The 25,430-nt window shown below is 54.4% G+C and overlaps 1 protein-coding gene across 3 annotated transcripts in view; it reads left to right on the forward strand.

Annotated features, from left to right (window-relative positions):
* ABR (ABR activator of RhoGEF and GTPase) overlaps positions 1–25,430 on the forward strand; it is a 192,998-nt gene that overhangs the window by 130,416 nt on the left and 37,152 nt on the right. For all 3 annotated transcript variants that reach the window (XM_061143007.1, XM_061143008.1, XM_061143010.1), the window contains 11 exons: positions 1,919–1,979; positions 7,455–7,507; positions 8,081–8,221; positions 10,355–10,476; positions 12,016–12,181; positions 16,347–16,469; positions 16,848–16,923; positions 17,410–17,514; positions 18,220–18,294; positions 20,757–20,854; positions 21,331–21,462. In XM_061143007.1, the coding sequence (XP_060998990.1) occupies positions 1,919–1,979; positions 7,455–7,507; positions 8,081–8,221; positions 10,355–10,476; positions 12,016–12,181; positions 16,347–16,469; positions 16,848–16,923; positions 17,410–17,514; positions 18,220–18,294; positions 20,757–20,854; positions 21,331–21,462 (1,152 nt within the window). The remainder of the gene's footprint in view (positions 1–1,918; positions 1,980–7,454; positions 7,508–8,080; positions 8,222–10,354; positions 10,477–12,015; positions 12,182–16,346; positions 16,470–16,847; positions 16,924–17,409; positions 17,515–18,219; positions 18,295–20,756; positions 20,855–21,330; positions 21,463–25,430) is intronic.

Consider the following 25,430-nt stretch of genomic DNA (forward strand, 5'->3'; position numbering starts at 1 on the left):
AGGGAGCTCCTTCTGCAGTTTTGGAAGTCCTGCTTTATAGGCCTCTCTAGATCCTTTGCTTTCTCTCTCAGCTCCAATGCTAGAAAAGTTGGGGAGATACAGGATAGTTTTTGGGAAGCTACAGGGGTGATAAGGGATATACCCAAGTTTGGAATCAGCCAAGAGGGAACACACATGTTGGGCAGATGGAGATGAAAGTGTGAGCTTGATTACCCATCAGAGCTGGATTGGAATAACGTGGATGTGGATCTGTAGCCACACTGGCTTTGCTAACACTCCCCTTCCACGTTCAAACACATTTCACGGGGGCAGACAGAGAAGAGCTGAGCTCCGTTTTCGTCTCCCAAACCCAGGGGTCAGGTGAGTCACCCTCTGCCTGGAAGAATGGAGTGGAGCGAGGGGTAGGAAGGTCCCAGTACGTGGAACAGTGAGGCTGGAGAAAGGGTGGTCCCTATCTGCGTTTGAGTGGCCCTGCCAAGGCTGCCGGGGTGCCCGGGTCATGTACTGTCCAGAGAGTGGGAGAGGGTCTCCTCTTAGCCTGGGCTGACTGCCTGTTCTCTGTTCCCCACCCCCAGCAGCAGCAGAAACCCCTGTGCTCGTCGCCACATGCCCCTCAAAGCCAGCCAGCCCCACAAGGGCAGAGCGAGGCCCGTGGCCGGCTGCCAGTGGCTTCTCACCCTGACTCATGCGCAGTCGCGGTCACTTCCTCCTCGTGCCGCCACTTCATTACTGCAATCAGGCCCTTCTCCTCTGCAGCGGAGTGATTTTGTACCTCTAGGCTGCACTGGAAGCTGGCATGGAGAAAAATCCCCTAAAGCTGGGGATCTAGACACCAGCCAGAGACACAGCCTTGAGAAGCTGAGGAACCTCACTTTTCCCCACCCCCATGCCCCAGGCTCATCCCTGGGGGTTTTCTCTGTCTAGAAACAGCTTGAGGCAGGAGTAGCAAGTGTAGAGCGCCCGCTGCCTGTGCATTTCCTCCCAGGCAGAGCAGACAGCATCACCCGGTACCTGACCTTGGCCTCACCTCACCCCCGCCTTCCTGCTGACAGTCCCCTGGGAGCCCCCACGCCATGTACTCAGTCTTCCAAGGGGGGGATTGCGTTACAACTCCAGTTCAGGTCACACTGGTCCACTGGCAAAGGGCCAGAGCTGGAACCTCTGTCCTGAAGGCAGATGAGAGAGGTTAGGATCAGATAAGCCATCCCTGGTGTCTGTTGCCAGCACCCCCTGTCACTTTGTGTGGCATCCAGGAGGCATGTTGCTGTTTCCTACCTGGCAGTCTGTGGGCTCGGATGTCCAGCCCAGGCACAGTAGGTGGGGAGTGCAGCTGGGGCTGGTGGCTGGGTGAGTCCCTCTCGATATGGGTGATGCAGAGGTGGGACTGCCCTGCACCTCTCAGCCCCAGGTGCACCACTTCCCTGCTGCCCCCATAAAGGTGTGTGGGACCCCGTCTCCTTCTCTCCAGGGCTGCTCACGCCCAAAGACCAGCTGCTATGCTGGTGTCTGTCCACTAAAACTCTGTGTGCCCTGAGCTGCTGTGCAACAGTGGCTGCTGCTGGGGGTGGGGAGAGGCTGGTCCCATTCTTGCTCATCCTCTGAAGGCCCTCCTAGTCGCTGAGGAGGGGCTTGAGGGGACAGGCCTGAGGAGCACCGACTGTGATCACAGTCCTCTCTGGTCCCCAGAACCCCTCCTTTCTGCCTGCATCAGCCACTGGACCCCAGGAGGCTCCAGGAGCTGATGGGTGTGGCCCAGGGGGCCTGGAGTCAGAGAGGCAGAAGTTAGTCTTTGTCTCTTTGCTCCTGTTTGCACCCCTGGGTCTCAGAGCCCTGCTTCCTGCTGTGTTCACCACGGGGAATGGGGAGGCCAGGGGTGGGGCTGGGCCCGGTAGAGTGATTCCGCTCCTCTCTTTGGCAGGAACTCAAGGTGAAAGGTCCCAAGGACTCCAGGGACAGCCACACGTCAGTCACTATGGAAGGTACTATGGGGAAGGGGTTGGATTAACAGTCACCTTCCTTTGTCTGGCTTTGTGCCCTGCTTGTAGGTGTGTGCACATGTACTCGCACGCGCGTGTGTGTGTGTGTGTGTGTGTGTGTGTGAGCGCGTGCACGCGAGGAGGAATCCAGCTTCTGTCCCCAGGCAGCTGGCCAGCTACAAACGTGCTCTTCCTTAGGATGCCAGCAGGCGCCTCGCTCCCCTCCTCCTCCCCGCTCCACGCGCGCCGCCCTCCCTCCCCTCCCCCTGGCTAGAGGCGCACTCAGAAGCGGCTGCTTGGTTCTGGAGGCTGTGCAGCAGCAGCCGAGAAGGTGGCTGAGTGGCCGGGCCGCTGAGGGGAGCCGGGGAGCCCGGAGCGATGGCCGCACGCTCCCGCCACGGGGACGCAGGCTGCCATGGAAATACTTCTCATCATTCGCTTCTGCTGTAACTGCACCTATGGTAACCCAGGCCCCCTCTCGCGGGAGGTGGGGGTGTCCTGCCACCTCTGGGGGCCGGCTGGAGGGGGCGGAATCGTGGCCGGCAAGGTTTGGAGCAGGGGGAGGGGCAGCAGGGCAGGGATGGGAAACAAGTGGCTGTGCTAACCCCTCCCCCGGCCCGGCCAGCTTCCAGCCTGGAGTTGAACTCTGGGGGCCGCTCCAGGCAGGGGGGCTTGGAAATGGGAGGACCGGGCTAGGGGGGCCAGGCTCCTTTGAGGATCTGTGGGGGAATTCGTGGCTCAGCTCGAGAGGCTGGGAGCAACTTCCTGGAGAGGCTGTCAAGGAGAAAAAGTGACAAGGCTGCATCGGCAGGGGTGGCCATCCCGGGCCTGGAGAGGGGTCAGCAGGGGCCGATCGGAGAGGGCCGGATGGTCCAGATGGCAGCGCCTTGGACCCGGAGGGTGCCAGCCCCGGCTGGAGGGAGAAGTTGGGAGTCTCTTTGTTTCGGGCTAGAGGAGAGGATGGTGAGCGGCCAGGGTATTGTGTGCTCCGAGCACACACGCTGCCTTGGCTCTCTCCTCTGTGAACAGGCGATGGGAGAACGTGGATGTGGTTGGGAGCAGGAAGGAATTGGGTTGCCCCCAGTGGGTTCTCCTAACCACTGGAGACCCTCGAGCTGAGGTCTTGTCACCTAGTGCAGAAGGTCGGCAGTGAGTGATGGTGGGAGAAGGGGGCGTGGCAGGTTGCTGCTTTGTGAAGGTCACACCCCCACCGTACAATGGGTGGGGGGCTGGGGGGCAGACGGAGAATCCTCTGCAGCCCCCTCAGGGACAGGGGTCCCGAGACAGGTGTGTACTGCCACCCAAGTTCTCGCTCAGAGGAGGCTGGCACCAGCCTAGGTGAAGAGGTGTCCGAAGCCAGCAGGCCCCACCTTCCAGGGCAAGAGGTACCCTCGGGATGACCCAGGCTGCCTTTGGCATAAGGGGCATAAGGGTCAAGTGATGCCCCCGGCCTGCTGCTCTGGGCCCCTGGGGCAGGCGGCTGGTTTCAGGACCGTCTTCCCTCCCACCAGGCAGGCGTTTTGTCTCAGCTCCTCTCAGTCACTTTGCTTTCATGTCTCCGTGGTAACCTGGAGCTCCTTATTGAAGGCTGAACAGAGGGGGGCGGCAGCTTGCCAGAGGAGCGATGCTGAGGTTTTCCGGGCTCTTCCCTGCGACCCCTGTGCACGATCAGCTGTCCCCTCCCCTTCTTAGATGTCCTGTGTAGAAGACTGCTCATGATGGAGAGAGACCCTGAGGCCGCCCCTCTCTGACTGTCCCAGCGGGACAGCCGGGGGAAGCACTAGTCAGCAGGCAGAGGCTGCCCTCGGCCCCACCCCTCGGCTCAGATCCTGACAGTCTGGACTTGAAGCTGGCCTGGTTGAAGATCGAAGGGGAAATGCCCTTCTCGGCCTGGCCCGGGAGTTGGTCACGTCTCCACTCTGCCTTTCTGAAGAGGAAACGGTTGGCCCTTTGCTTCCTCTTTCTTCCCCGAAAGGAAGCTTAGTTTTAGTGAAACAGGCCTGGGACCCGAAGTTCAGGGTTTCTTCCGTCCCTGAGATGAAGTCAGCTTCAAAGTGTGAGGGGTCAGGTGCAAAGGGGCCCTTACTGACCACACTGTTTGAACCTTCTTAGCCCCTCCAAAGGGTGCTGGTCTGAGGTCCCAGGGAGGCTGAGTGACTTAGGGCTCACTTTGAGCTTGCCTCGTAGCTCAGTCAGTAAAGAATCTGCCTGCAATGCAGGAGACCTGGGTTTGATTCCTGGGTCAGGAAGATCCTCTGGAAAAGGAAGTGGCAACCCACTCTCTAATACTCGTGCCTGAGAAATCCCATGGACAGAGGAGCCTGGCGGGCTACAATCCATGGGGTCGTAAGAGTCGGACGGGACCTAGCAACTAAACCACCACCACTGCAGTCGTCTGCCTTAGTGGTTATGTACCGAATGTCCACTCTCCAGGGCTCCATGCCAAACAGGTTGGGGGGGGTGGGAGGCGAAGGAAGTCTGACTCAAGCCCCTAAGGAGGGGGCTCACCTTGGCAACAAGAGAGGCCAGCTCATCCACTCCTTGATGAATCTTTCCCAGAACCCTCTCAAGGACCACTGAGCTTCTGCTGGTGCTGCCCTCTCGCATGGAGGGGGATGGCTCAAAGTTGAGGAGTACTGGGAGACCTACATTCAAAACCCAGCTGCCCCTTACAGCTTTGTGATTGTGAGCAAGTTACATAAAACTTCTTTGTACTTTGGAGAATTTTCTGCATATGTAAAATAGGACTAGTGATCATTGCTTTCCTTTTTTAAAAAAAAAGAGTATATTTATTCCTTTATTTATTTATTTGGCTGTGCCAGGTCTTAGTTGTGGCACATAGGATCTTTCGTTGCGGTATGTGGGATCTAGTTCCCTGACCAGGGGTTGAACCCGGGGCCCCATGTATTGGGAGCGTGGAGTCTTAGCCACTGGACCACCAGGACAGTCCCTTCCTTTTTTAATTAAAAGGAAATAGCACATGTAAAACAGTGCCATTGGTCACGGAGTAAAGTACTCAGCAAGCTAGAGAGAGGCCCACCTTGCACAGGTCATGGTTTGTCCTTTAGGCACTGTGAATGTTGGTTGTGAAAGTCCTGATTGGGGAAGGCTTTTAGGAGGAGGGGGAGAGACGCACATTGCAACTTGGTGAATGGTGTGTGCCCCAGAAATGGGAACCACACATTGAGGAGCAGGGAGACCGGGGGAAGCAGAGGCAGGGAGCAGTTGTATGGGGGGTAGGTGGGCTGTGCACTCTGCATTCTCAGGGGAAGCAGGTGCGGGGGGCGCGGGGAGCATGCCCCTCACGGCTGCCCTGGTTCCCTCCATATCTGACCGCGGCCCCGGGGCCCTGTCCTTGCTCTTGGCTTCTCACCACCTTCCTCCCAGCTGCCCCTCCCCAACCTGGGGCTGATACATTAGGACTCATTCCATGACCACAATCAAGTGGACTTTTGAGGTGACTCGAGGCATATTAATAACCCCTCTGAAACCCAACCCACCATTTGTGCAGACCTCTGAGCTTAGTCAGAAACCTCTTCCTCCTGGGACCCAGCAGAGGGATGGAGGGGGCTGACACTGCAGTATCAACTTTCTCTGGGCAGGAGCTTGAGGGCCCACCCTGGATGGTGTCTGCTGAACTTGCACTTTCTCTGGGTCTCTGGGATTCTCAGAGAGTGATTTCCCCCTGCCCTGCAGATGGGCTGAGCCACAGGTGGGTACCGTAGACCAGGGGTCCCCAAACTCCAGGATCTCATGCCTGATGATCTGAGGTGGAGCTGATGTAATAATAATAATAAATCAGAGGGCACAATAAATGCAATGCACTTGAATCACCTTGAAACCATGCCCCTCTTCCTGATCCATGGAAAGATGTCCAGCAAACCAGTCCCTGGTGCCAAAAAGGTTGGGGACCGCTGCCCCAGATAACCTCAGAATTTGCCCCTTCTGGGCTGGTGACTGATCTGTAACCTCATTGTCCCAGGAGAGGCCAACCTGATCTTGTCCATTCTAGCTCCCATAGCCCTTGGACGGGGAGGGGTTCTAGAAGTTGCTAGATTAAGAAAGGGCTGCAAATAAATCATGGGAGGTGTGTTTCAATGAAGCAGTGGTTTTCAACCCTTAGGACATCTCAGAATCCACAAAGGAGCTTTGTAAAAATGCTGATGCCTGGGTTCTGCCCAGCAGAGCCTGCTGTTTAGCTGATGGGAGAGGGAGAAAGAGGCATCTGAATCTTCTGAGAGTTCCCCACTGATTCTAACGGGCAGCCAAGCAAAGCCAGCAGATGAGGCTCAGGGCACACCGCTGAGACTGCATCTTCTCCGTAGCCAGCAGATTGTTTCCCAAAGTGACCATTTAGCAATGCGCAGGGTATTAATATCCAGGGCCTTGGGGAACTCTTTGGTTTGGGGGCTGGCTGGGACATGAGTGTCAGCCCTGGTACCTGTCACAGCCTGATCCCATGGGACGCTCACTCTGGTCCTCCTCCCCAGACCAGCATCCTGCCTCTTACTGCTCCCACAGCAGGGGGACAGAGGTCATGACCCTGTGGGCAAAGGTGTCCAGGTGCAGGACCGGAGCTGATCCACCCAGGCTGGGAGGGGCAGGACGCAGCTGCCCGCAGGAGCTTTGTTCGGAAGTGTTGGTCGGCCAGCTGCCACCTTCACCTGTTCCCTTGAATCCTGGCGATCCTCATTTGGTGTCCTGGTTGCCAAAGTGTGTGGCCTGTGGTGTGTGTGGGGGGTGTCCTGCTGAGCTTGCATTTTCCCAGCCTCTTCAGGGGCTCTCTGACTCAAGGCCCCACCTGAATTCCTTTTGGAAATCTTTACCCCATCGGCTGCCACTTGAGAACAGAGCCTTTCCGTGGCCATCAGGCATGCCTCCCTGGTCCTCAGCCAGGAGGGCATTGAGGGTATGATCAGGGGTCTTCCTCGTGGAGATGAGGTCAACTGTGTGGGTCAGAACAAAGCATGATGTTCCCAGCTGGCAGGGCCAGGCCTTGGACCAGAGGGATGTGAGAATGATGGGGTATGGGGACACCTCCCTCCCTAGGAAAACAGTGTCTGCTTCCTGCAGTCTGGGGTACTGGGTGTGACCTCCATTGTCCCAGAGCTGTTAGGGGTAAGGCTGTGTGATTTCAGCAGAGGGTCCAGAGGAGCATCTGTGTCTGCTATGAGCTTGGTCAGGCAGGGACAGGCCTGGGGGACAAATAGCCCTTCAAGAAATCATGTCTAGTGGGAGACAAGATGAGGTGGGTGGGAGGGGGCTGGGGTCACCAGAGCCGTGTGTCCGTCTTTTGGTGTTGTCTGGCCTGCCTGGGGTGAGAATGCAGGCCTGGTTGCTGTGGAATCCACTTTGGCCTCCTGTGAGTGGACGTCCATGCAGGGGAGGGAGGCGGCTCGGGGCACAGGCTGGCCCCTCGGGTCTCAAACTGCTCCCTGTCTTTCATCTGACCCGGCCCTGTTACTGCTTCCCCCACAGCTCTGCTCTACAAGCCCATTGACCGAGTCACCAGGAGCACCCTGGTCCTACACGTGAGTGTCTCCCCGCCGAGTGGCCAGGGAGGGCTCAGGAGTGGGTGGGAGATTGAGCCCAGGGTGCAGGAGCGCTGGAGTCATGACAACAGCCCATGCGGGGAGCTGGGCAGAGGGTCCCTGGGCCCTGACTGCACCTGCCTGGCCTGTGGTGACCATGCGGATGGGCCCAGGGCCTAAAAATAGCTTGGCCACTAGGCTTGACTTTTGGCCAAATGCTCCCTGGGAGGCAGGCACTTCCTGCCGCCTCATTCCTTGCCTGGTCTCCAGTGTCCTTGGAGCAGCTGTAGGGTAAGTGGGGGGTGTCTCTCCCAGCTGCTTGGTGAGAGGAGACTCCACCTGGTCTGCACCACCAGGGAGAAGAATCATGACTGCAGCGGTAATAAAGGAACACCACTGCCCTGCTGCTCTGACCCTAATTCTTAGTTCAGCGTTTGCAGGCATGACCAAGTTAGAGTAAGGGTCCCTAGTTGCCCCCCTTGGAATTCCTTCAGTGAGGATTGAGTTCTCCCCACTGTCTTCTCGCTAAGCCCCAGCCCCGCTCCCCCTGTCTCACCACCCCATCCTTCCCAGGACCTGCTGAAGCACACACCTGTGGACCACCCAGACTACCCGCTGCTACAGGATGCCCTCCGCATCTCCCAGAACTTCCTGTCCAGCATCAATGAGGACATCGACCCCCGCCGGACTGCAGTCACAACCCCCAAGGGGGAGGTGAGCTCAGGACCCAGTGGGGCTCGGCCCCCAGGGTGAAGAGGGTGCCCGGCATCATTCCTGCTCTCCTGCACACACGGGCACCACCGCCCGATGCCCGGTGACTCTCCAACCCTGACCCCCCAGTCCCAGCCAAGGATAGGCCTTCGGGCCCTGGGCCAACAGCTTAAGGTCCAGCATCTCATTAATCTTCATAATAGTCCACGGAGGCAGATGAGGAAACTGGGGCCTGGAGAGTCTCTCTAGGTCTCCTGCACAGGTCTCTTGGCTATCAGTGTTGGAACTGGATCCTTTAGCGCGGGGTCCCTGACCTCTGGGCTGCGGACTGGTACCTCCTATCAGATCAGCAGCAGCATTAGACTAGAAATAAAGTGCACAGTAAATGTAATGTGCCTGAATCATCCCGAAACCATCCCGCTCACCCTTAGTTTGTGGAAAAAATTGTCTTCCACGAAATCAGTCCCTGGTGCCAAAAAGATTAGGGACCGCAGCTATAGCTGGGGTGTTCTGTCAGCAAGCCTCAGGCACTGTCCCCCACACCAGGGCTCTTTCTCTCATTCTTGAACGCAGCCACCTCCTCTGGGCAGCATGATGTCCTCAGGGTCCCCTGGAAGATAATGGCTCAGACTGAGGGAGCTGGGAGAGTCAGGGAGAAGAGGCTGAAGCTGCCAGGTGACTGAACTGTCCCAGGTGGGCGCCTGGATGTGGCTAGCAGCTCCAGTTCCCTGGGGGCCCTTTTTGCTGGAGGAGTGGGGGGTGCCTCAGTGAGGGGAAGCAATTTGAAGAATCAGAGGGACAGTTAGCCGCGTGGGTCAGCAGACTGACCCACACATGGAGCTTCCTGTCCAGAAGAGGTAATTAAGTGGCGTTCAGGAGTGAAGGCTGGCCGCCTTTCTGCTCCTTTGTAGTGTTTATGAGGTTCCAGTGTCTCCTGGGGAGGGAAGTAACGAGGGACGGGTTCTGGGGATTGGCTAATGGGACCAGAGCACTGTCCCTGCGTGCAGCTCCCAGCCCCGGTTTGCAGACCCTGGAATGTCACCGGTTGGTTTGACTGGGGATGTCTGAGAGATCTCCAGAGGCCCTCGAGCACGACCAGTTTGGGATCGTTTTAATAGTGTGCTTTCTACGTGCTCACCTACATACTCAGCATATATAGGTCACACAGAGAAGCCTGAGACAGACCGTGACAGCCCCGCAGAGGCCCGCTGGCCCAGGGTGGCGGGGAGGAGGCTCTGGAAGTCATATGTGGAGCGAAATGCTCCAGACCAGCCAGAGCCCAGGGTAGAGACAGCTGTAGGATCCCTAGGACACTGCGACAGCCCCACGGAAGGAAGCCCAGAGTCCCCCATCCACCCGCCTGAGGCGGGTTGCAGAACCCACTCAGAGCCTGTGTAAACGGGCCTGAGTGGTTCTGCAGATCGAAGTTCAGCTGAAACAAGGTCAACATCTTAGGCAGAGTTAAGGAGGCGTTTCTAGGGTGGAGGTGGGGGGTATCTATGACCCAGGGTGGGTCCATCCAGGGGTGAGCTGTTGAGGGCTGCAGAGAAATGGAAAGGAACCACTTGTGGATCATATATTACATGCCAGGCACTATATTGACTGTTCTAGATATACCATGGTGCCTATGCTATGGGGGGCCAATGTCATTATCCCCATTTTATAGATGCTAAGACTGAGGCTCAGAGAAGTCAGGGAACTTATCCCCAAGATCTCAGCCAGGAAGGGGCAGAGTCTGGATTCAAGCCCGTGTTAGATTAGGTGTTAGGTGTGAGCTCAGTCATGTCCGACTCTTTGCAACCCTATGGACTGTAGCCCACCAGGCTCCTCTATCCATGGAATTTTCCAGGCAAGAATACTAGAGCTGGTTGCCATTTCCCACTCCAGGGGATCTTCCTGACCCAGGGATCAAACCTGCATCTCTTGCATCTGCTGCATTGGATTCTTTACCACTGCGCCACCTGGGAATCCCCAAGCCCGTGTGCCTGACCCCAAAGCCAGTGCTGCTAACCACCGGCACTACGGTCCCTCCCTGGAGCACCCCCCCACACACACCCCCACAGCTGGATGGGTGCGGGCTGGGCCCTGGGCTGACTCCCCCTGAGCAGGCGGGGGTGGGTGGGCCATCTCTTTCAGACGCGGCAACTGGTGAAGGACGGCTTCCTGGTGGAAGTCTCGGAGAGCTCCCGGAAGCTGCGGCACGTCTTCCTCTTCACCGACGTCCTCCTGTGCGCCAAGCTAAAGAAGACATCAGCGGGGTGAGTGTGCAGGAGGGTTGGTGGGCGGGGAGAACTAGACCCCGCCCCCCGGTGGAGCCGTCAGCAGCCCGGGGCCATCTGCATTTCTTTTCCCCCTTTTAAAAACAGATTAATTAATTTTATGTTACTTCATAGCCTTTTTCTAAAAATAAATCATGGTTTTAATTATAAATATAATACAACCAAATTACAGGGGGTGGGAAATAAACCCTGTCACCCACCCGAACATAAGCATCAGTCTCCTGCGGCTATATTTCCTTCCAGTTTTTTTTTTAAATGTTCTTATGTTTTTTCATATACTTGTAATCAGAGTGAATACCCAATTTGGGGCTCTGCTTTTTCCATTTCACGTCATAAGCATTTTCCCTGTTGCTGCCTAATCTTCATAATCATCATTTTACTTTCCTGCATGATGTTACAAGTGGATATGCCATAATTTACTTAAGCATTCTCCTTTTATTAGACATCTCTAAATTTTTGCTAACTGCAATTCAGTGAATATTCATTAAGTCTGATGCTACCATTTATTGAGTGCTTATGCCATGCCAGGTGCCATGACAAATGCTTTGAATATATTATTTCTAATCTCCCCAGTGACTTTACAAAGTAGGTATTATTATCCCCATCTCACAGATGAGAGAAGAGGCTTAGAAAAGTGAAATAAGTTGCCCAAGGTCATACAACTAAAGTAGAGGAGGCAGGATTTGAACCTTAATTGGACTTGAAAGCTGCTTTTGAGCTCCATCTCTGTACCCAGTGACTAGAGTGTCTCTGTTACAAGCAGAAAAGGTTCTTCAACATGTATTCCTACGATGTTCCACCTTTATTTTCTTACCACCTACGGTGTGCTGAGGGAGGCAAGCCACAGGCTTAATGTTGCAGGGAGGTACAAAACGAAGTCCTGGGGAAAGTGAGAGAAGGAGAGGTTATTATGAGTTTCAGTAGAGGGGATTACGTTTGAGATGATTCTAAAGCAGAGGTGATGGTCATAAGCATACATACCTCTGCCTTAAGTCCTTTGCCCACGGCAGACATTACTAGTGGACCACAGCACTATTTCTCGTTGGACTTGGATGTGGCTTTATAATCCTCAACTCATTATCCCTCAACTCATCACCCCGTGTGACTTCTATTGATAAGAGGTGGCATTCAAAATTGCATCTGTATTGTATCTCTAGCTAAGAAGATAAAGAATGTAAGTTATGTTTAGACAGGCTGGAAGGGAAGGAAGAGGTGGATGGGGAATAGGAGAGACCACTCTTGCTCAGACACTAGAGGTTTGGGCTGCTTAAGAATGTCAGTCGTTCTGGGCCAGAAGAATGGCAGGAGCGAGATCCAGAGCCCTTACCGCTGCCTGACCTTAGAGCCTGACTATCGTTATTCCATGAACGTTTCCTGATCAGGTTCCTCAGGGAAGGGATCATTCTTGCCTGTGACGAGTTCTCAGTAAATCCCTCTCAGGTGGTTTTTGGTTCCAGCGATTCAGGCCTGAAGATCCAGTTCCTCTGTGGCTCACATCTCCCTCTGACCTGTTTGCAGGAAGCACCAGCAATATGACTGCAAATGGTACATCCCCCTGGCTGACCTAGTGTTTCCATCCCCTGAGGAGTCTGAAGCCAGTCCCCAGGTGCACCCCTTCCCCGACCACGAGCTGGAGGACATGAAAATGAAGATCTCTGCCCTTAAGAGTGAAATCCAGAAGGAGGTGAGCAGAGCCTGGCATCACCTGGGGCTGAGAAGTTGGCTCTTTTCATTGTGGACCTTTGAATTGGGTGTGCCAGGGAAATGGAGGAAGGAGAAGTGATAAAATTTGGGAGTCTGACAAGGGAGGCAGGATGTAAGAGAGGAAGGCCTTTCTTTACAATCTTCAAGATAACATGTCTGACCATGACAATGAGTACTGGGCAGATAGAGGGCGGTGGGCCAAGGAGTCAGTGCTCGGAATTTAGTGGAGTTAATTATGAGAAGTTTCCTGGGGAACAGTGTATGCCAAACACTGCAAAAGCAAGGGAGAAAAAGTTCTTAAGGAAAAGCAGGATGTATGAGAAGGGAAGGGCCTGGGAGTCTCCTCAGAAATTGACAGATCAAGTAGGCAAATAAGTAAACAGAGGCGGCCTTGAAGATCACTTGGTCTAAAAATGCACAGAAACTTGTATCCCGATAGAGAGCTGAGATTCTGTCAAACACACATGGAACATTTACAGATAATTTATCATGTAGTAGGCTACATTTTGTTGTTGTTCAGTTGCTAAGTTCATGTCCAGCTCTTTGTGATCCCATGGGCTGCAGCACACCTGGCTTCCCTGTCCTTCACCGTCTCCCTGAGTTTGCTCAAATTCATGTCCATTGAATCAGTGATGCCATCCTACCATCTCATCCTCTGTTGCCCCCTTCTCCTGCCCTCAGTTTTTCTCAGCACCAGGGTCTTTTCCAATGAGCTGGCTCTTCCATCACATGGCCAAAGTATTGGAGCTTCAGCATCAGTCCTTCCAATGAATATTCAGGGTTGATTTCCTTTCAGATTGACTGGTTTAGTCTCCTTGCAGTCCAAGGGACTCTCAAGAGTCTTCTCTGGCACCACAATTCAGAAGTGTCAGTTCTTTGGAATAGGAAATCTCAAGTTTAGAAAAAAAAAAAAAAAAAAAGGTGTACTGGTCATGTTCACAAGCTACAGTGCAGTAAATTAGAAATCAACAACTAGAATATAATTAAATATATACCTGGGAAGTTAAAACTTTTCAGGTAAAGAGGAAATCAAAAGGGAAACTGCAAATTAGACCTGCATGAAAATGAGAGCACTCCATATTAAAACCCAGGGGATACAGCCAAAGCGCTCGTTAGAGGAAAATGTATAGCCTTAAATTCATTATATTTGACAACAGTGGCTAGAGGAAAACACCCCAGAAGGAGGCTTCCCCAGGAAGGGAAAGAGGAGCATGGAGGGGCTTGGTTAGTTGGCCGGATCTCTCCTCTTCACCCATCCAGGCTTGGCTTGGGCCTCACCTCCCCAGATGAGCCTTCCCCGTTGTCTCCCCACTGTTGGGTGTCTTGGTTGGGTGCCTGGCTTCCTGGTTCAGGATGTTTACCTCTTTGCTTGGCTTTATGTGTGCTGAGTTATTATTGCACACTCTGCTTTCTCTCTTCCCCACTAGAATTTCAGCTCCAGGGAGGGGACTGTTTTCTTCAGTTCTGTGTCTTAATGCTCAGTTGCTAGCCTGCCAGGCTCCTCTGTCCATGGGACTCTCCAGGCAAGAATACTGGAGTGGGTTGCCATTTCCTACTCCAGGGGATCTTCCAGACCCAGGAATCAAACCGGTGTCTCTTGCATCTCCTGCATTGGCAGGCACATGCTTTATCACTGTGCCACCTGGGAAGCCCCCTATGTCCTACTACTTAACATGTAATTAATAGGTGCTTTATGAACAGTTGAAAGACACATGACCAGATGGCTTCTAAGAATTCTTTCAACCCAGATATCTTTCTCTGAACAGAGGAGAGGAAAACCACAGTAATAACCCAGGGATGTTTGGATCATGGGATTGTCCTACCCTTGTGGCTTAGCTGATAAAGAATCCGCCTGCAATGTGGGAGACCTGGGTTCGATCCCTGGGTTGGGAAGATCCCCTGGAGAAGGGAAAGGCTACCTGCTCCAGTATCCTGGCCTGGAGAATTCCATGGACGTTATAGTCTATAGGGTCTCAAAGAGTTGGACACAACTGAGCAGCTTTCACTTTCACACAGTGTCCTAGGACTGGGGTACACCTGCCCAGAGGGAGCCCCCTGACCAGCACAGGTGTCCTCCTCCTAAACAGCCAGCCCACCCTGCCTCGGGGAGCCTGCTTCCCCATTTGGGTCTGCCAGCATCTGCACAGCAGGGGCATCCGCATGCATGTCTCTCACCCGGCCCTGGGAGCTGCAGGCTCTGGGCCTCCGTCCTGCCCCAGGTGTGCAGGCGTGGCCTTCTGCTTCATCGGATCCATGCTTACCGACTTCTGCTGGCTACAGGGCTGCGCCAGATGCTCACAGACCTCCTTATCCAGTGGAGAAGGCACACATTCTTCTGTGTGACCGCAACATATGACACAGCGTGATGAGAGTCACTGGAGATGCACGGTGTTGTTCTCTGAGTCACAGGAGCAGCAGCAATTTATTCTTTTAATAATATTTTTAAGCCTAATTTTTTTCCCTAATCCCCAGTGTCACACTGACTTCTCATAACAAGAAATACAATACCAAAGTGTGTAGAATAGAACTTCTTACCTTCCCCCCATTATTCCCAGTTTGAGGTATATTCTTCTAGACTCTCCTGTGTTTACACGTGTGTGTCTGTATTTTTTAATGAGATTAGACTACATGTGCCGTTTTGCAGTTTCATCTGTCAGGTCCCCTTTCACAACTGCATCCTGTTGTCACTTGACGGCACAACAACATATTTGGGTTTTTAGATGGTTTCTCATTCTTTCCTCTGCCCTTCTATTTCTTTCCGGTAGATCCCCTGCAAGTGGGATGTCTGGGGCAGAGGGCTTGCGTATTTCATCGCCAGGTTTACGTCTGAAAAGTTTGCATCCGATCGTGTTCCCTCCAACAGTGTGTCATCATCTCTGTTCCCCCACAGTGTCACAGCACCGGCTGTGAGCAATTGTCACAATTCTGCCAGTCTAGTGGGTAAAAAAAAAAGCAGAGATGAATTCTCGCTGTAGGAGCTTGAGGATGGCATTGGAACTGAGATGTGAAGCATAACAGTGGTTCATAAAAGGGAAGGGATCCTTTATACGATAGAAACTGGAAAAACTGGAGACAGCTGAGACGGGGAGCAGCTTGTTAGAGAACAGGGAATAATAGCATGCACCCAGGGTGGAAGATGCAGGGGACATGTGGCGGGCATGGAAGCTAGAACCCAGCCCTGGGGAGGCCCCCTGGGGCCAGAGGTAATGGGGGCTTTATGCTGAAAGGTGTCTGCTGCTTTTAAGCAGGGCGGCTTGGTGGTACCCGAAATTTAATTTATGGAGATGACTGAGTAATAGCCCAGAGATGTTGATGCCGCTGGAAGATTTTTATTCCTTAGATTTATTTTATTACTTACAGTTTCCAAGAGTAGTAGGGGGCAGGCCACGCCACACAGGGCTTTGTGGGAAAACACCAGGTTCGGTCAAGGGGCAGAAAGAGGGACTTACCTGGGGGTCCAGTGGTTAAAACTCCATGCTTCCAATGCAGGGGTGCAGGTTCCATCCCTGGTCTGGGAACTAAGATCCCACATGCCATGGTGCGTGGGCAAAAAAAAAAAAAAAAAGGCAGAAGGAGCTTGGGAAGTGCATGGCCCAGAGCCTCGATTGTGTTTTCCACAAGAAACAGCTTAGGACTGGCAAATCTGAATAAGTCAGCAGGCTCTGGGCTAGAGTGGTGGTATCTAGTTGCCCTGGGTTACTTAGGGCAGAAGAAATACTGGCTTGTGTGTGAAAGTTAGTTAAAGGAGAGGGTCAGGGGTGTGGACTCCAGACTGGCTGGTTTGCACGTGAAAGATGCACTCACAGGGAAGTCATTTACTAGCCTAGGAATTAGCATGTCCTGCGAGGAGCAGTTTTATTTTCTGTGGCTGACTGGCCCTCCCAAGAAAAGAAAAATGATGACTATACAGAGGAATGCTGTATGTAGAACTACGGGGTGTGAGGGAGGCGGGAGGGGGGATCGGGATGGGGAACACATGTAAATCCATGGCTGATTCATGTCAATGTATGGCAAAAACCACTACAATATTGTAAAGTAATTAGCCTCCAACGAATAAAAATAAATGGAAAAAAAAAAAAGAACTACGGGGTGACAAGTGGCGTCCGAGTGCAAGGAGAACCTCCTGTGCCCTCTGTCCCCTGCAGAAAGCCAACAAAGGACAGAGCCGGGCCATCGAACGCCTGAAGAAGAAGATGTTTGAGAACGAGTTCTTGCTGCTGCTCAATTCCCCCACAATCCCATTTCGGATCCACAATCGGAATGGAAAGGTCAGGAAGGATGGGGATAGGACAGACAGCCCCCTTCCTCCAGGGCTGCCCACTCTCTATGGCTCATGACCCTGAACCGGACCTGTGGAAATCAGGGCTTCAGGTCCCCCCACCCCCCATTCCCAGCAAGGCTGCTGTGGCTCCTGCCCTGGACTGCCTCTCCCCACTCGTGTAGAGCCGGTGCCCTCTGCTGGCCATCACTGGCACTGCCACTCCCATCACCAGGCTTCCTAGGAGGAAGGCCTTCCTCCCAGCTGCCTTCTTCTCCAAGCCTAGGGGTGCCTGGGTACAAAGGAACTTTATTGGGGGCCCCAGAATCCAAAAATGTCCTGGGCCTGACTGTGGTCACTCTAGTGAATTCTCATCTCCTCTCTTCAGAGCTACCTGTTCCTACTGTCCTCAGACTATGAGAGGTCAGAGTGGAGAGAAGCAATTCAGAAACTGCAGAAGAAAGGTAATGCCCCACCTCTACTCTACGCTGCCCTGCTGGTGTCCATGGCAAGAGAGGGCCTTTTGCATTTCCAAGCACTTTGATGTCCACTGGCTTCTCTTTAGCCCTCCTAGTTGCTCTGTAAAATGCCAGGGTAGGTGGTTCTTAACTGATGCTACTGATCAATTGAGACCCAAAGAATTCAGGTGATTTGCTTAAGAATGTGTAGTGAATTGTCAGTAGGGCTGGACCCAGAGCCCAGAGTTGCTTGTCTGTCTCTTGCTCTTGCTGTTATGTACATAATTCACGAACCTCTCCAATTGGACCCTGTGCTTCTTATCCCTCTGGCAGCACCCCTGACTCTCCCCAGCTGAGTGTCTACTCCCCTTTCCAATGACCAATTCTGCCCTTAGAGCTAAGCTTTTTTTTCCTGCAGTAGCCCTCAAAGAAGAGCCATGGGTCCTAGTGGACCTATGACGACATTCTGCTCTCTCTTGTCTCTTCCTGCAGATCTTCAGGCCTTTGTCCTGAGCTCAGTGGAACTCCAGGTGCTCACAGGATCCTGTTTCAAACTTAGGACTGTACACAACATTCCTGTCACCAGCAATAAAGACGGTAAGATCTGGAATCCAAGGTTGCTCAATCAGCGGGTCCAAGCCCCCGGGGTGTTGCCGGGACCTTCCACAAACACCTAGCCAGTCACTTGGCTACCAGTGGCTGACCTCTGCTCCGCTGGGCTGGGAAGACTCAGTTGCCAGATACACAGAGTTAGAACAGATGTTTTTCTCTGCTGAATCCCTGGATGGCGCCCAACTCCTCCCTGGCGACCTCTGGCTGAAGAGAAGAATCTGGTGTCCTGGTGCACTGGGACTGTGATGTTAATATGTTCACGGAAGCAGAAAGCTTAAGCCTGGGGCAGGGTGGTGGTGGAGCCCAAGGTTAGGTGGATTAGAGTAGTGTGTGAGAAATAAGGCTGGACTTGCTCTTTGGCCCAGAGTGACTTATGTTTCCACTTTGGAAGGCTAGACTGAGGAGGGCAGCAGTGGGATAGGCAGGATTCATAGGAGGGAAAGTGCCCCGGGCGGTCGGGACTTAGTCGCAGGAGGAAGGTGCGGCCAGCCCAGTGGAGGGAGTGCGTCAGCTCGCACTCCAGGCAGCAATGGACTGTGGACGCTTCCTCCTTTGGCCACCAGGTGGTGCTGTCGGACCAAGGCGCAGACTGGCTCCCTTCCTTTGTGTAACCAACCAGCCAGGGGTGAGGCAGGGGAGGAAGCAGGCCTCTCTTCACCCTCTTCCCTGGGGGGCTTTTATCTCTTGCAGACGACGAGTCTCCAGGACTCTATGGCTTCCTCCATGTCATCGTCCATTCTGCCAAGGGGTTTAAGCAGTCAGCCAGTAAGTACCCAAGACCACCTGCCCCAGGAAGAGACTTCATTGTTCATCCTTTTACAGAAAGTCCCTATGGACCCATTGCATGGGGCCTCCCACCTGCTCTGCCTTGGTCTGCCCAGGCTGGGGCCCTGCCAGCTGCTTTGAGGTGTGGGGCATTCCCCCAAAGGCCAGGAGCTAGCTCCTCTTGGCTAGCAGGGGTTCATCCCTGCTTTCTGTTTTCAAGGTTTGCTCTGCCCTAAGCCCTTCCCTACCCCCAGGTATCAGAAATATGGGGCTCCAATCTCACATCCGCAGATCACAAGCTGTGTGACCTTGGGAAAATCTCTTAACCTCTCTGAGCTTTCTCTTTTTTCTCCAAAAAAGGCAGTCGTGCTTGTTAATACTTACCTAAGAGCTGGCTTAAATATGACCTATATGTGTAGGGCCAGTGCACTGCTACCACACATTCTTTTTCCTTCTTTATCACCATCTGCTGCGTCCATGCAGTTCTTAGTATTTTAGAGGATACAGTTACATTTTTATCCAACTTTTCTCCCTGAAGGAATTTGTGAGTTAGACAGCTAATAGTTTCTTCCCATTTGCCAGATGAGAAAACTGAGTCACAGAGAAAGAAAGGACTTAATATTCTATAGGATCAGAAAGCTGACTCCTTACTCCCTTCTCTTCCCCTCTGACTGGTAAGATCTGCCGTCTGCCTTCTTCCTGCAGGGCACCACGCAGGGGGTATGCCGCTGACTCACAGTCAGTCATTCATTTAACGTTCTCTGTGACACCTGGATTCCCGCAGCAAATCTGCCTCCCTTCTCTGCGTTCCCATCACCCTGGGGCAGCACCTGTCATACTTTTTTGTCACTTAAGATGTGCTTTGTCCACTGTGAGTTCTTAGAGGACAGGAGCCAGGTCTCCTTCATCGCTGAATGAACAGGAGCTCAAAATGCTGAACGAAGTAGTTTATTTCCAGACGCCTATTGTGCGCCTGGGTCCCTTACTAGGTGCTAGAGAAAACACAAACATGGCTCGTGAGCTGACAGTGGTTGGCACATTCAGAGCCTTTTCGGGTGCATTATCTGCTCTGAGCCTCCTGGCACCCTTTCTAGGTCACTGATGCCATTCCCACTTGGCACGCAAAGAAGCTGAGGCCAGAAAGCTCCAGGGACTTTCCCAGGGCGGTGCAGCAGGGCACACAGGTGATGGAGTTGAACCCATGCCTTCTGACACCAAGGCCCACGCTTTCCCCTCTAGAGCAGCATTTCTCTCAGTGTGGCCAGGACCCCCTCACGCGTCACTCAGGCAGTGCTGGTGGAACAGCACCAGCTTCCTGGATCCCCCCAGACCCACAGAATCTGCTGATGGGGCATTGTCTGGGAATACTCCTGGTCAGTCAGCTCTGTGGGGCTGCTACACACACCAAGTCTGCAGCCCCCTGAGCTGGCCGGGGGCCCTCACGTCTCCATGGTGACCAGATGTCTCCCTTCCTGTCTCTCTGCCTCCTGTCGGCTGGGATGGGCCTCAGGAGCAGGCCCATTAGGGCAGGGCGTCCCACTCCCCCAGAGCAGGGGTCTGACCTCTCAGACTGGGTTGGGGCGCTCAGACATGGGGTGAGGTATGGCTCCAGAGTCTCCCCTCGCCTCCAGCCAGTCCTCCTCCCCTCCTCCCTCTGCCAGCCCCCTGACCCGCTCGGACGTTCATTCTGACTCAGGCCTTGTGAATCTTCAGCCATGGATGCTTGTCCTAGTAAACTCATCACGTCCACACAGTCCGGCCTGGCCTGCAGGCACCATTGTCTTGCCCAATCTCCAGAGGAGAGCAGTCAGGCACAGGGCGGGGTGGTTTGCGCAGAGCTAGGATTTGACCCAGACAGGCCGACTCCAAAGCCCTCCCTTTTATCCCAGAACTAGTCCCTGATGGGGGATTCCCTCACAGGGGAACCAGTGCAGGGACACTTCATGCCTATCCATCTCTCGGCTGCCCAGACGTGCTCTCTGCTCTGATGGGGGCCCGATAGGCCTTTGGCTTCATTCGCCTGTTCACCGGCGCCCTGCTCAGATACCTGCTGTGCTCAGATACCCGGTTACATCCAGTCTCCATCACACACAGTGAGGGACAGCTCTCCCCAGTCTTAGCTCTGCAGGAGAGTCCTGATGGAGAACAGCCCAGCTGGGTAGCTCCTGGGTCCTGGGAGGGGCATGTACATCCACCCTCTGACCTCCACCCCCTGCCCCTGATTCACATTGTAGAGGATTGGCTGTGGTTCCCCAAAGTCACCCCCCAGCACATACCATTACCCTGGGAAACAGCCTAGGCAGCGCCCCTGGAGGGGCAGGCTGTGGGGCCTGAGTCTGGGCGGGCGTGTGTGGATTTGCAGAGCACGCATGGGCACTCTGGGGAGACTGATGCGTGATCCCCCGTCCCTCCTGGGTTCCCGAGCCCCGGGCCTCACTCGGTGTCTCTGCCTGTCCCCGCAGACCTGTACTGTACCCTGGAGGTGGATTCCTTTGGCTACTTTGTCAGCAAAGCCAAAACCAGGGTGTTCCGGGACACAACGGAGCCCAAGTGGGATGAGGTGAGTGGTCCCCGCAGGGACCCTGGGCTCATCCCCCACCATGCCCACCCTGCTCCCAGTGCTCTCGTCCTATTGTCTGGGGATGGCCAAGCCTGCTGATGGGCCAGCCCCGTCCCTCTGACCCCTCTGCCCTCCCCTCCCTGCTCATCTGGCTTCTGATCGTGGGTTTGTGTCTAGACACAGTGTTATAGTTTGGGGTCTCCCATCCAAGTACTAATCAGGCCCGACCCTGCTTAGCTTCTGAGATCAGATAAGATAAGGTGCGTACAGTTCAGGTTCTATACTTCCCTTCCTCAGTGATTCCCAGGCCTCCGGAGCTCCAGAGAATGAGGAAGCTGCTCCAGACCTCATGACGTGGTCCTCATGGGCCCGCCTCACCCCTCTCACCCCTCTCACCCTTGTAAAGATGGGGCCCACTCCTGCCGGGAACCCAGGTCAGCTGCTGGCATTCAGCATCCTGTCTCGTCTTTCCCCAGGAGTTCGAGATTGAGCTGGAGGGCTCTCAGTCCCTGAGGATCCTGTGCTACGAGAAGTGCTATGACAAGACCAAGGTCAACAAGGACAACAATGAGATCGTGGATAAGATCATGGGCAAAGGGCAGATCCAGGTGAGAGGCAGGCGCAGCCAGGGCACCAAAGCGAGCGTGCCTGGGAGGTGGTGCCAGTCGGGAAGGTGTCCTTCTCCTCTACCTTCTCGGTCAAGGGGATTGGCCTTTGTGACTTGGGTTCACAGCTATCTTGAGCAAAGTTCCCGAGGTCGTTCCTCTCCCCCTGCTGGAAATGGTGTCCTATTCTAGCCCCAGAGGCCCGTGTGTGTCTGGTTCCTTGGGCTTCTACATCTGGTGCACTTAGGTCATCCACACTCCTGCAGGGTAGCCTGGAAGGATGACAGTGTCTTTGTTTACACATCCCGTCCATAGCCTTCTGATGGCTTTTTTCCAGAAATACTGTGTTAAGAAGGATTCTGAGGTTGTATCGTGAATACTGTGTTGGATTAGCACTGTCTGCCATGGAAGGAGTGAGACCCCAAGCATGTGCCTCTTTACTGGAAGGGCTGAGGATGTAGCTGGGCTGATAGGGGCTGGCCTCTGACCTCACTGCGAGGTTTGCTGGGCTTGACTCGCCTGTGCCAGGAGTTTATTGGCTTAGGGTGGGTCTTGCGGCCCAAGCAGGGGCAGGTCCTGAGTCCAGATAAGGTATGTATGCGCCGCCCCAGCTGTGTTTCTTTATGTTATAAATGTACGTAGGGAAAGGGGCTTTGTTTGCAGCCTGTTTTTGGAAATTCTGCCAGTGTTAAAGATGGTTGCTGTTCACTTAACCTGTCAAGGGGATGTAGGCTTGGAGGCGTGACATTTGGTGCGGAGCCATCCACATTCCATCTGGCACCTCGTGTGGCCTTGTGTTTATCACACAAGTGGCCTGGCTTGGGTGTGGACCCTTTGACCGTGCACTCAAGGGAATCAGTAACTGACATGCCCTGGGATTGAGCTCTGGGCATTGGGTGCTCTGGGCTTCTTAGCAGCTGTGCCAGGAATCACCTGGGTGCGGGGAGCTGAAGCTGAATGATGCTTTTTCCTAGGAAGCGTTTGTTCTCTGGTGCGCTGTTGAGGCTGCAGAGTTTGGTGTCTGACTCTTGGCTGGGTGTCCTCAGTGGCAGTGTTCTTGGGGACTCGTGTGCTCCCCCTACCCTGTCTCAGGCGCCTGTGTTTGAACGAGGAAGATGACACTATTCGGTGGGGGCCCGGCCATCTGACTCATGACACCCCATGTTCCTGAACATATCCCTTCTTAATGCTGGGGACCTGCACCTCACTCCTCAGCACCGTCGCCAGGGAGATGGTGCTGCCAGGCAACCAGCAGCCAGTCCTTCATTATTTAGGGAACAGGAGCTGATGGGAGCGAGCTCTAGATTTAGTCCTGGGAAGCGACTTCCTGCAGAATAAGGACTGGGAGCCCCATGTCCACGTCCCTGGGCTGCCCATCTGGCCCCAGGAGGTGCCCAGCCAAAAAGCATGACAGGTGCCCACACACTCCGGGCCATTAGTGGCTACGGAATGGAAGGGTTAAAGCGGTGTTCTGAGCAGCCAGCTCAGGGAGCACCATGGACGCCGACCTCCAGGGCTCCACAAACCCGGATTCCAGGGCTCGATGGCATCGTCCCCACCTGGACTCGCAGTCCTGTTGCTTCCCTCCTTCTCACTGCTGTCAGCTGCATGGGCCCCAGGGGAAACACACCATAAATCATTACATCTTGGAGACAGGAGCAGATGGAGGTTGTGGGGGAAGGGGAAGAAGCCAGGTTATGTTTGGCAAAGCCGAGAGCGCAGTCTGGTAAGGAAAATGTTTCTGTGTTTAAGCTTCGAGGAATGTTAAACGCCTGGGAGTTGATATTAAAAGAAACACAAACCTTCCTGCTGCCAGCTGACCTGGGCCTGTGAGCGGCCAGTTCAGAGCCAGCATCCTCTGGAGGGCTTTGAAGTCGCCCAGCCCTCAGCCCCCTGAGGCCCAGCCCTTGGTCTTCAGCCATGGAGCCGTCTTGCCCGCCTCCTTCCTGTGGATGGGGTGTGGGTGGCGGGGGTGGTCTGTGCCGTGTGAAGTCCACTCACCCTTCTGAGGATGCCCGGGCTGGGTTGGAGAGGCTACACCGAGCCATTTCCACGTGGCCAGGCCCCACGGAGCCATGGAATGGTCTGTTCCCACAGCTCGCCCCCACCTCCCTTCCCCCCGGGTGTCCAAGGAAGGGAGTTGGCACCGGCCTCTGGCACCCGGTTCCGTGCCCCTTCAGCGGGCACCGAGGATGGCACTAAAGATGGCCTCACAGTAGGGGCCGAGGCCTCGGGGACATTCAGGTGGGCTGAAGGAAGGGCAGGCGGAGAAGGCCCACCCCCTGTGGCCCCCACTTCCTTCTAAGGCCCTCCTCGCTCAGCCCGTCCAGGGAACAGCCGGAGACCCCAGGCACTTCCTCCCAAATGAGCCTCCCTCTCTGGTCGGCGGTGGGGGCAGGGACTCCAGAGCGGCAGGCTGGGGGTGAGGAAGGGGCGGCATGTGGTGATGGACGAACGGCAGCTCTAATCACCAGCCTGTGTGTCCATTTGCACTCTTGAGGCTTGTTCCCAAATGTTCTCATGTGGTCCTTGCAACAGCTCTTCCAGGAAAAGGACAGTCACATCCGCCCCGTTTATAGACAAGGACAGTGCGGCCCTGGCGTCTCCACTGACAGTGCAGAAAAGGCCCTCCTCTCTCCTCTATGCTGTGTCCCTGTGGGCCAGGCCTTCATCACGGCGTCCCCCAGCCTGGGTGAAGGGCACTGCGTGGCTCGTGGCCTGGAGAAGGAGCCGGGCTGACTTCCCCTCCCCACATCCTGCTCTGTGGCCTGTTGTGTGTGCTCAGTCATTGAGTCGTGTCTGACTCTCTGCGACCCCATGGACTGTAGCCCGCCAGGCTCCTCTGTCCATGGGATTTTCCAGGCAAGAACACTGGAGTGGGTAGCCATTCCCTTCTCCAGGGGATTGTCCCGACCCAAGGATCAGACTCATGTCTCTTGTGTCTCCTGCATTGGCAAGCGGGTTCTTTACCACTGCACCACCTGGGAAGCCTGCTCTATGGCATACGGTGAACAAAGGGCTTCCTTTACCTGGAGTCCTCTTACCTCCCTGCAAGGGACATTTATTTCTGCCTGGTGTACCTGGAAGGAAGCAGAATGAGTGTTCATGGAAAAGAGCCGGGGAGGGGCCTTCCTCTGCTTCTGCTGCGTGCCTGGTACTGACTGGCTGCTCTGAGGTGTAGGGGCCCAGCCTCAAGGGATCTACTGACAGATTTGAAAGACAAGCGTATCACTGTATGCCACGCCGCTCAGCCACAAAGCAAGATGCCAATGACGATGATGGGGAGGGTGATGATGTTGATAATGGGGGGGGGGGGGGCTTGGGAATAAGAGCCCTCCCATCAGAGAGCTCTCACCATCAGAGAGCTTTCTCTGACCCCCACACTGGGCTAATACAGCGGTTACCCCAGGGGACCTTCACAGTATCCTACAGGGTAGGAAAGTTAATCAGAGTTTCATTTTCTTTGCTTTCCTTTTTGGCTGTACCGGGTCTCTGTTGCAGTCTGCGGGCTTGTCTACTTGTAGCCTGTGGGATCTAGTTCCCCGACCAGGGGTTGAACCTGTGTCCTCATTGGGAGCTCAGAGTCCTATCCACTGGACCACCAGGGAAGTCCCCTTCACAATTTTAAAGTTGAGAAAGCTGAGGCACAAAAAGGTTAAGGAACCTGCCAAAGGCCAGGCAGCTAAGTAGGAGAGTCGGAACTCTCCAGGGCCCCTGCCTGGCCCTCTCCAGGGCTCTCTGTTCCCCAACTGTTCCTTGTGTAATAATACACAAACTTGTGCCCCAGGAATTCACACAAGGAGAGATCCTGGTGGGCAAGAGTTAGGGAGGCTTCCAGGAGGAGGTGGAGTGAGAGAGGTGTGAGAGCTTTGAGAGCTGGGTTTTTTTCATTCCCACGGCTGTGTTTATATTAAAAAGAAAATTGCAATTATAATAATGAGCCTTGAAGCAAGCACAATCACAAACCATCC

Source organism: Dama dama, chromosome 5 (assembly GCF_033118175.1).
Source record: "Dama dama isolate Ldn47 chromosome 5, ASM3311817v1, whole genome shotgun sequence".
In the NCBI taxonomy this organism is placed as follows: domain Eukaryota; kingdom Metazoa; phylum Chordata; class Mammalia; order Artiodactyla; family Cervidae; genus Dama; species Dama dama.